Source organism: Leptinotarsa decemlineata, unplaced genomic scaffold (genome assembly GCF_025532065.1).
Source record: "Leptinotarsa decemlineata unplaced genomic scaffold, Ldec_3_MD MMD2_tig00026314_RagTag_RagTag, whole genome shotgun sequence".
In the NCBI taxonomy this organism is placed as follows: Eukaryota; Metazoa; Arthropoda; class Insecta; order Coleoptera; family Chrysomelidae; genus Leptinotarsa; species Leptinotarsa decemlineata.
Window position 1 is genome coordinate 5,510,206 of NW_027412684.1, and position 11,787 is coordinate 5,521,992.

Genomic DNA, 11,787 nt, shown 5'->3' on the forward strand with positions numbered 1-11,787 from the left:
AATGTTAGAAAATAATACAAATAAATTCAAAATATATATATATATATATATATATATATATATATATATATTTATTAATAATGAAGGACAATAACGATAATAAAAAATATAAAATGAAAAATGTTAATATGTCTCTGTGGATGTGGAACGTTCTTTGACTCTATTCCTCAATAGTTGTTGCTCGTGCGTCAAACACCAACATTGAAAAAAATGGATTCTCCTATTGGGGTAGAGTTGACCAACCTTCTCACACAGATCCCAAGTACTTCTACATGCATTGCATACATGATTCCAACAATTCATGGAATATGTATCACAACGCAAACAACGTTGCAGTGGAGTTGGAACGGCAGCACAGGTACCGCAAATATTTCTACAGATACCTATATTGTTAAATATTATAGGTTCGGAACACTTCAGACACTGTAACTGTTGTTGATGATAATCCGATTTTGTTCGCTTCGGTGGATGAGAAGGAGGCGATAGTTGAATCCGCAACACGCAATCACTACACATACCAGTACATGGATTGATTGAATCCTTAGGTCTACTTATTTGACAAAAGTAGCACACAATAGCCCCTGCAATCATCATTGGGTAGACACACACTTTTGGTTTTTCATTCCACTCTTTTGGAAACGGCATTTTACTAATTCGATTAGAAATATTAAGAGATGACTTACAGAAACTCTGAATGCTCTCTCCTACACCTACGATCTCTATTTATACAAATCAACATCATGTGAAAGTATAGTGGGATAACTTCTCCTACTATTCCACTCTAAACGAGTCAAGTGGGAGTCGCATCACCTCCTATATAAGTCGACTTGCAAACCTAGAGTTCATTCATTCACTCTCTACAACTGTGAGCAAACAACAACAAGATGAATTCTGCAAAAATAAATGCTGCATTAAATAGAATATCTGCTGTTGATGAAAACAATTGGATAGACGAATCAGATGATGAGGATGTCAATGTTCCGCTAGAGGAAGTGATAGTTGAAGCAGAAGATGTTGGAGTCGATGAAGATGAGATAGACGAAGTTGAAAACGAGGCCAACCAAAGCGACGAAGATGATGACGTGATGGAGTTTGAGAGGGTCATGGATGAAGAAGGAGATGATGAAGGGATAGAAGCTGACACAACTGAAGGCGATGGTGCTTTGAGGATCGGTATGCGAACGCTCAATGTCAGTGAGACACTGGAAGATCCCTTGGATTTGTATTGTGCAATGGATGCATACGTATTGATCAGCACAATAGATGGAGAGAACAAAAAACTATGTTGGTGCTGCTTTCGGTTTTATTCGCATAGAAACAATAATGGAGGGTGGTATGCCCATGTCAACACCCACAACACTGTCTCAATTATGGAAATGGGACAGAATTGGTGTGAAGCTTGCGAGAGGCCACTAACAAACTTCACCCGAGTATCTACATGTATTATATGTAATAATGTCCAACCTGTGGCACAATAACCGTGGACCTACTGGTCAAAAAAACAACAGCCCTTTTCAGGGCTACATTATTCACACAAACAGTAGTTAGTTGTATTAGTATTCATAGATTATATGACAAATGAATACTTTGACTAATAAAAGTCTAAGTAATTTGTTAGTCTTTGAATATCTATACATTATATGACAAATAAATTACTACTTTGACTGAAAAGTCGATATTTGGAATTTGATAGTCATTGAATATCTATGCATATGATGAGTACTACTTTAAATGAAAGTTGAAGTTGGCATTTTGTCAATCATTGTATGCATATAATGATGAATACTTTTACATACATACATTTTGTTTGAGACTATAATGTTAACAATGGTATGAACCTGTTTCTGTTTGAAAGTATAATGATAGCTCTGAAAAGAGCTATTTTTTTATTGTTTCAGTCTTCAATTGTAGCCCTGAAAAGGGCTGTTTTTTTTATTAATCCATGCAATGGTATGGACTAACTCTCCTCATCATCATCAGAAACAATGATGATTGTATCATCATCTGTATCTGATGATATACTGATGATGTCATCCTCATAATCATCTGAATCAGACGATATACTAATGGCATCATCATTAGCATAATTATCTAGCTCGTTATCCTCTACATCGTCTAACTCATTGACATCCATCTCTAACTCTGCCTCTACTTCCTCTTGCATACCTTCTTCCATACGTGCCGGGAAATCATCAGGTAGATCATAGATACGTTGCAGCATTTGTGCAAAATTTGTACTGAAATGATCGAACGTTGAATCTATTCTATGTACCTGGATGGGGCCTGTACTCGTCATAGAACACTCTGGTACACTCATCGGTTCGGTGGTGGAATCAGCACTCGACATTGTGGAAGAATGATATAGAACTGGGATTGATGCTTTATTTATATTGGAAAAAAAAGGAGGGGGTGAAGTGTAAATGTAGAACAATTCAGTGTTTGAAATTCGAAAGCAATAAGAATGACAATTTTCTTGAAATTCTAAGTGATTATTATTATTAGAAACTCTGAGTGATTATTATAAAAAAAAACTAATAAGGGAGAGGGAAAAAGACACTGCCCCAACCTCGCAGTGCCTCGTGTACACCAACCAAAAAGTGTGTACTCCGTGGAAGGAAAGGAAAGGAATAGAAAGGATGGGAGAAATGAGGAAACGATTACATATCATCGTCTGAATTCAGGACTTCATCAATCAGGATAGGGGATGGTGGAGGACTATCATCGGACTCATTGTCAGCGTCACCGTCATCATCGTCATCGCTGTCGTCGTCGTCTGTGTTTCCGGACTGTGTATCCCATTCGTAATCATTCCGCCAATCATAGGGATCTGGATAATCCCCATCAGACAGGTCCGCTTGATCGGTTCCAGTAACGTGAAGCACTTGTATCCGATCATCATAAATTATGTCATCATAATTCATCGAGTGAGGTGCAGTCGTGGAGGTAACGAAACCTTCATGGATAGAAGCCCAGTAAGGATGTTGATGCGCTGGGTCACTGTACGGCTCAGTAGTTGAATCAGGTTCCATGTTGAAGGTGGCTGATCAACTGAATATTCCAACAGATAATTCCTACTTTTATACTTTTGAAAGGGAGTGGGGGAGGAGTGGGGAGGAGAGGGGATTAAGTGAGAATGAATTTCAAAAATGACATGAGCTATATTCCATGAAAGAGAAAATTGAAAATACTATATGAATTATATGAAATATACTTATTGATTTCATTATGAAACATATTTTCTTCCCAAGAGATTATTTACAATAGATTAGAGAACACAAAAATTGATGTGAGGTATTTGCATAGAAGAACTTGTAATTGAAATAAAAAAAGGAAATAATAATGAGACGAAGTGAAGAAAAATGCTCCAACCATCGCATTGTTCAATGTGTACCAAACCAAAACAATGTACACCCTTAATTTCACTTCTTTTTTTTTATTTTATTTTTATTTCCTAAAATTACAAACATAAACTTAAAACTATCTTAATTAAATATTCCTAACTAACCTAAAACTAATCTTACTACACTTACACTTAATCTATGGGAAAGTTTTTATAAAAGTCACTAACTTTTTATAAGTCTCTATCGAAGAGGTATCTGCTTCACACTTTTTCTCCAGAGATGCATACTTCCGATCTAGTTCGGCTATTACTTTTTCTGCTTCCCTCCGTCGGTTAACAATTTCAGCCATTTCGCGCTTCCTTTTAACCAACGCGGCCTCACTAGCTCGAGAAGCATGTTCTGCTTCCTTACATCTCTGTAGAAAACTGTCCAACATTTCACTAACCTCTCCGATAGGCTGTCGCACTTGTGGCACTAACACTTCAGGATTCGTCACCGGTGTTGCCAGCATCGGCGAAAGCGGCACCACCGACGGAGTGAATACGATGGGAGCCTCCTCCGATGGGGACAATACAACTGGTGGCTCCTCCGGAGAAGGCGCCCTAGGTTGTTCCACTACTGCTGCGGGTGGTGTGGAGGGCCTTAAGCTGTTTGGAGCGGTCGACCAACTACCTGCATAAGGATTAGTCCTATTGCAAGTAGCTCGGTACTTAGAAATAGGACCAACCTTCGCTGCAGGTCGTTGGCAAACCTTCTTTACAGGCCTGACTTCCTCCTCCTCCTCGAATAAGTCAGGGCTGGTGGATCTGCACCTAACTCGTGAAGTGGATGCCTTCTCCTGCTCTGTCATAGGCATGATGGATGCCACAGCGTTATTTAATTCCTGAGTGTTGGATGCCATTCTGAAAATGTAAAATAATACAAAGTTAGTAGATGTAAAAAATTAAAGTACATTGTTAACTTACTCAAACTTAGCTCCTCGTCGTATAGTACACTGCTTCTGGTTGAGTATGGCTGGACTGCTCTGGATGACTGGAGTTGTCGTACTGAATGTAGAAGAACGTGCTCCTCGGGGTATCAACATCATTGGGAGTGGAGGGAATGAGGTGGGGGCGTGCATGCGCAATGGTTGGAATATGGTGGGGCGAGAAATGGTAGGAAGTGGGCGGGGTGAGCAATGGTGGGAAGAAAGCGGGCCGCGCTCCGCGCGGCTTACGCCCCAATTCGCTACGCTCGCGCCGGCGCGCTTCGCGCGCCGGCGCGAGCGTAATGGGGCCACCGCGCCGGCGCGCTTCGCGCGCCGGCGCGGTGGGGGGCTTACGCGCGGCTTACGCCCCAATTCGCTACGCTCGCGCCGGCGCGCTTCGCGCGCCGGCGCGAGCGTAATGGGGCCACCGCGCCGGCGCGCTTCGCGCGCCGGCGCGGTGGCCCCCCACCCACCACCACGCGGGAGTAAATTCACCATGTTGGTTCAATTAATACGTCATCTGTTGGTTTTGGTTTTGGTTCTATTATTCTAACATTTGGATCAATGTCCAGTCCTGGATATCCCAGTCCACCTGATGGCCTGACTTTATGGCTTTTCTCCAAAACTTCAACTCTCTCTTCTAGTACATCATACTTTTTCATTGTAGTCCCTGTTATGTTTGACATAGCATCAAATTTTTTATTTGTAGACGCTGTTATGTCAGACATTTTTATGTCCACATCATTTGTAAGTTTGTCAAATTTACGAGTGAAAGTTATCCGAGCCTCTGCAATTTTATCGTCAAATGCTTGACGGGCATCGCGAGCAATATTACCTATTGTGGATTGTATTGCAGCTTGTAGGGCTAGAAGTATAACCTCCTTTGTTCCGTTAATTTCCCCCTCAAGATATGATACAGTTACACAATCACTCTTGTCAATTGGTTCGCTTATATTTTTCAATATTTTTCTTTGCATGTCATAATGACCATCTTTTGTTAATTTAAAACCAATCCCGGGAGGACCTCGAATGACATTACCACCCAATTTTCTTTTTCTACCAAACTTATCGATTGTTTTAGACATTGTGCACTCTACGATGATTCTTTTCAAACTGATATTTCTTTCATTTACATTATGTTATATACTTTACAGTAATTGGTTAGGAAAATAGAAATGAAACAAATAATATTTTTATCATTTTTTATTCATCTAAGTAACTTGGTAAAAGTGATACATATACAATACATAATACAATAATCACAAATAATCACAAATAAGAATGTTCCGGTTTGAAGGAATAAGCAATAATACTTCGAATTATAATTCAATTATTCATCTCTACAGTCAACAAATTGATTAGTTGGTCTAAGGCGCTCTCTTGAGAAAAAGAATGAACGATTTCAGACACCCAACGAATGTTATCATTAGGATCATTTCGATAAAATTCTATATCGCTATGACCCCATGGAAGAGTTCGAGTGGTATTCGGAATGATGAATCTCTTGTCGTCATGATACGATAAAGCGACTTTATTTTTCAATTCAGTGTAAATATCATGCAATACGCTTCTGAACGAGTTCATCTTCCTGAATATCATACCTCCCTCTTCAATGATTTTTTCATAGTCTTCACATGTCAATTCATTCTTTATAACAGATCGTTTCACACCTTTGGCCTTCTTCAGTTCACCATCAACAGATTTCACGTAATACGCTTTAGCACCTGTACCGTAAAAGCTGATTATTGGATCATTTGGGAATTCATCTTTGAAATTACCCAGAACTGACTTTGTCACTGGAATATTGAATTGGTTTCCTATTTTATAATTAGATGTATCGAACTTATTTATATTATTTTTGATAAATTCATAGAAATTGTCTGTATTTACTTTGAGAATAAGGGAGTCGGTATCAGTGTAGAGTAAGGACGCATCTGCTCCAAACTGTTGTTTGATACATCCATAGAAAAAATCATACATAACTGTTTTAGATAATTCTAGAATGGAAAATCCTAAATATAGTGGTTTATCATAATGAACTTTTACTCTAGCCAATTGAATGGCAACAAAATTTTCTGTAAAAATAGAGCATTTTTTAAAATTTGGTCGAGATATGAGACAACTAGCACCTATAGTTCTTTTTATATTTTCCCAATGTGTAATGAGTCTAACATCAATTCTATTGTCTACGTTTTCCATTGTTTTTCCATAGACTGCATTATTCATTAGTTTGTAGAAATCTTTTTCAGATTTGTTATTAGACCTATTACGCATTTCAGTATTCAAATCTATATAAGGCTTCATCCAACATGATTGCTTAAACCTCAATACTCTATGTGTGTTCATCACTATCAAACCATGATTGACAGCTTGCTGTAAGTTTCTATAGTGAACAATATATTTTCTTTTGTCGTTTAAATTTGGAATTAATTTGGGAACTTTCGATTTTGCATATGGAGGTATCAAACGTTCAACTAAGAATGGTAAATCGGAATGTTTATCATGAAGTTCTTGGGGATAATGTATATCCACTTCCAATACATATCCATAAGGACTATCAATATCCACATTCATTATATCAAGATTGAGAATTTCATGAGGTGCTAACCATGAAAATTCACCTGTTGGTAATGGTTGCGACATGCTATGACCATATAGATTTGTTGCATCCAAATATGAAATGAATGAAGATGGTTCATTTGGATTATAATCCGGTAAAAATTTATTGTTTGCTTTATGTTTCCTTTCACTACATTGACTTATTCCACCACGAATACCTTTTTGAAAGAAGTGAACCATATCAATATCAGTTAGTAATTCCAATTCAATATTAGTATATTTCAACATGGCATCCCACGATAATCCGGGTGCAGTGAAGTATTGTGCCGGATCCAATTTATATTTATCAACAGATATATTTCTAAAGTTTTCAAAAATGTCACATAATAGTAACACATCTGACTTTAAATATAAATCAGAGTATTCACCCAAATCCTGACATTCGAATAAATTCCAAACAAGTTGAGCTCTCCCATAATCATTATCTGATACATGTTCACAATTGAGTTTATCATAAAATTGATTTTTGGTTGGAAGTCTTGGATGATTCAGTTTTTCGATGTCATCAACAAAACTATAGGGAAATACACCTTTCTTTCTCATCAAATTGAAATTTTCAATTTGTGGGAAATGTTTGCGCATCTCGATACACTGATCAGATGTTAAATTTGCACCTAAATTCTCCAAAGAACTAGGCATGAATCTGAAACTATCAATGAATCTCATTTTCAAATAATTCTTCTTCACCCTACCATCTTTATCCGTATAGGAGTGTGTAAAGAGATGTTTTGTGAAAGATATATATTTCTCATTAGTTTGTGGGATGACATCCACTTTATCTTTGTTTTTATACAATTCCTTTATGAATAAATGACAATCATATCCACTGAGATTGTGAAAAATTATAGGAATGAAATTTGGCAATTTAAAATTCAAATTACAAGATGAATGAGCAGCAGGGGACCTTTTTTTTCCTGTGAGGTGACAATGATCCCTCACTTTGACTTCGCCATCATTAAATTGTTTGGAACAAATGCCACAATTTGTGGCAGAAGCAAACTGTTCCTCTTCCTCAGGAGTTTGTACATCCATAGGAATAGGAAACCTGAGATGATTTTCATAAATATTTTTCAAATCATCTTCGATTTTGCTAACGAATTTCTGGGCTGCATCCATACCCCTATACGAAACAAATTTTGATAAATCATCATTGTATGAACATTTAATCAAATAAGCAAATGAATAAGGCTCATGTTTGAATGTCTTGATCGAATACGAGTATTCAGGATTTGGTTTAGTGGTTTGAATCGGCTTCAGTACTGATTCAAAATCGGCATACACTACAAATGGTACCTTCATTTGTTTCTCAAAGTTTTCAAAAGTTAGTATATTTTCAGGTACCGTTTTCCCATATTTATTGACTTTGAAATTGGTTGATGGTGTTGTAGTACTCAAGTGATTACAATCATTTATCTTATGACGTAATAGTAATTGTTCATTAGAAAAATATAATAAACAGCCATCACAAAAATATTTCTTATGTTCATGAGCCGATAATTGGCTTGAAACTAATCTTGAAAGATCTTTAATCCAACAATAATGATTATTACCGAAATCATCTGTGATAAGTAACAAATTGACATGTCTTCTAAGTCTTCTCTGAGAGTAACGTAATGGTCCAATTATTTCATACATTATTTTACCCTTCTCGAATTTACTTTCTAAACCGTACACATTAACTGAAATATCATTCTTGTCTTCAAATTTCACAATATCTTTCAACTTTACCGGAAAATTCATACCTGTTACATCTATGACTGTACTGAAATGTGGATACGATGAAACTTCTGATGTTCTATCGATTGCAGGATGTAGTGCTGAAGTGATAGCCCATGCAAAACAATGCTGATCTTCATTACGGACATTAACCACAGCCTTCCTACGCTCGATACATTCAGGCAGCTTCACATATGAACATCCACTGAGCGGGCTGTATTTATTAATGTTCAACTCCAGAAACATGATTTTTTCACAAGTCCAACCTTAAATACAGAACAATATTACTAATCCATCCAATTAAAACTTGGTAGAAATGTTTACCTGAATCACGTTCCTGGAATTCTGTAGTTTGAGCGATAATCCCATTTCGAAATCCATCAAATAAGGAATTCAAATCAGTAGATTGATCAACTGTTCTATTCTGTGAATTAAATGATTTGGTTTCCTTCAGGTCTTGTGTTTGTAGAATATAACTCCCAAATACTTCCATATTCACTTTGATGATTTTGTGAACCCTGATGGCCGATTCCAATAATTCTATAACTTTCTGCCTGATTTCATTAAAGAATAACATGTAATCGGTGGAAACAATGGAACTCTGCACCCTGTATGTCGCAATCCGACGTTTGAAGGCGCTCTTTATAATTTGAACACCATCACTGAATTGAACACATGTATTATTCTTATGTTGTAGAGTTCTATTGTGAGAATTCACTTGAGTCAATGGAATCATCACATTACAACAATTACATGTGTACATAGGTGCTGCAGCGTCATCTAATCTCACTCGTTTCACTGATGGCCCTCCTTGGCAACTCTGGAGCTGATGACGACGAAGGTTGTCACTACGGGTAAAAGATTTACCACATTCACAAGAATACATTTTCTATGATATGTTCTCACTAACTCACTCGATGGAAACTGACATAACCAACACTCGCCCGCTTCTTAAATACCATAATCCACGTCGCCTGCGCATCACCGTAGAGAGTGAGGGTAGGTAAGGACACATCGATGCATCCACTAGAGATGCCTGACGTCACAGCCAAGCCCATCTCCCAATTTGATGCGAGTTGCCGGCACGAGCAAGCAGTGATCGTTGCGCTCTCGGAGAGGGCAGACGTTTGCACAGTCCTCGCCCGCCTGCGTGTCACCATCAATAGCGGGGGTAGGGTGATGCGTTACGTCACATCATTCACTGCTTCGAGAGCGATAGCCGAACAAGCAATTGTCGTTGCGCTCTCGGAGAGGACAGACGTTAGCACAGTCCTCGCCCGCCTGCGTGTCACCATTGATGGCGAGTCTGGGGCGTTACGTCACATCCTTCACTACATCGAGGGAGGTGAGAGCAGACCGATGAATACGCATTACTCTGCCACACGTCGTGGAGTGAACATGTCGCTCTCTAGCCGTTGAACGGTTATTGCTGTGACGTCACTCCACTACTAACTTGGTGCCCTCACACCGATGGAGCATTCATTACTTGGAGGATCTTCGAAGTATGCAGACGTATGTTTGTACATAGACAAACAAGCACATGATGAAACCCTGTACCGTGCATTCTCTTACACACACACACACACACATACACACACAAAATCTCATATGAAAAAAAAATCTGAACGATCCATGCACCAGACACTTCAAGGTCACAACGCCTTGACTTCACTGCACAACAAAAAAAAGCAAATAACACGTCATATTGGTGGGGGGAGGATTAGAACCGGGAAAAAATTTCTGAACAATCCATACACCACACCCTTCAAGGTCACATCACAGTGACTTCACCAAACAACAACCAATAAAAAAGCAATTAATACGTCATAGTGGTGGGGGGAGGCTTAGAACCGGCTCAAATCTCCTACTGTGGAAATAAATTAAGTGTTAGTTGCTGAGTGTTGTAAATAAAATAGTTTGTGATTAGTGAAATATTGTTGGAAATAAATTTGTTTAAGACAGTTAATTAATTAATTTGTTTCAATATAATAATTGATAAGATACTCCATAACTGAACCACGCAATTTCTCTTCTATTCGTGAACAAGTCATACTTGCAAATAATTTAACTATTAGTACCAGTAGGATTGGTACCATAGATCCTAGATTCCTAAATAGTGGTCCGTGAAACTCTGGGGTTGCATAGAAGAGCCACAGGGATTTCCAGCGCTCTGTCGATGATCTGAATACCCTACAATTTTTGAATGGGCTATTTCAATTCTGTTTCCAGTTGTGACTACAGCTTACGCTTATGCAAAAAATAAATACAGAAACAGACTGGATGCAGCTTCGGATCCTCGCATCCAACTGTTGGAGGTAAAACCTAATGTTGGCACTATTATAAGAAAAAATGTGAAAAATAATCATTTTTGACATTAAATAGTTGTGACATTATATAGATTATTTTTCTATCATAATTTTTTTTCGAGTCGTAACATGAAAATACTCAAACTACTAGGTGAACACTAATTATCGAAATAACTAGCTAGGGTTCCGTCAAAAAATGTATGCTCAATAGGGTTTCATGGCCAAGTTGCGCCGAATTTAAAGTTTGCATCTGCGCCACTGCATTCCTTTGACACGTCCGTGTTTCCCATTTTATGAAAACCGAATAAAACACTGTCACGGCCACTCTCGGTGTTTGACGCGAAAATTTAGGGGGTGATAATCGAGTGAGCCTAGGAAGAGGCGAGAGGCGCGTTCGGGACATTTCTTTTCGTTATTGCGGTGAGTAATGCTTCCCCGTCGAACCGTTAAGATAATGGCATTGTTTCGCCTCTCGACCAGGAAGTTTCTGGTGGCAGGGCGAGCTTCGTCCCCTCCATGTAATATTTTTACAGTTGGAATACCGGTGTGCTTACATTTTCAAATAAATATCTAGTCGGTTCATTACGTAATACCAGCTGGTATAACAACTGAATACTAGTCCAATCAAAGTCCAGGCAATAGAGTAAATACGCTAACTAGTCGTGTTAATCACGTAAATATACATTTTGTCTACCGCTATAATTCAAATTTTCAGTCAAAATTGAAATCACGCAGTTGAAGAGCAAATTTTCTGGCTTTTGTAATCTTGAGTTGTTACAGTGAACATGTAAATTCAGTTTGTGAAAGTTTTTTTCGAAATCGAATTATTTTTTCAAAA

The 11,787-nt window shown here is 38.1% G+C and overlaps 1 protein-coding gene and 1 long non-coding RNA gene across 2 annotated transcripts; both read right to left on the reverse strand.

The window, feature by feature from the left end:
- Positions 1-936: 936 nt before the first annotated feature.
- Positions 937-4,577, reverse strand: LOC141485202 (uncharacterized). The gene is made up of 2 exons (XM_074181458.1): positions 4,307-4,577; positions 937-4,243 (listed from the first exon to the last, which is right to left on the reverse strand). Exons 1-2 carry the CDS (start codon positions 4,459-4,461, stop codon positions 3,538-3,540), a joined length of 861 nt encoding a protein of 286 aa, XP_074037559.1. The 5' UTR covers positions 4,462-4,577; the 3' UTR covers positions 937-3,537.
- A 2,227-nt stretch (positions 4,578-6,804) lies between these two features.
- Positions 6,805-10,508, reverse strand: LOC141485218 (uncharacterized). The gene is made up of 2 exons (XR_012467100.1): positions 8,968-10,508; positions 6,805-8,909 (listed from the first exon to the last, which is right to left on the reverse strand). It is a non-coding gene; the product is annotated as an uncharacterized lncRNA (long non-coding RNA).
- Between the last annotated feature and the right edge of the window lie 1,279 nt (positions 10,509-11,787).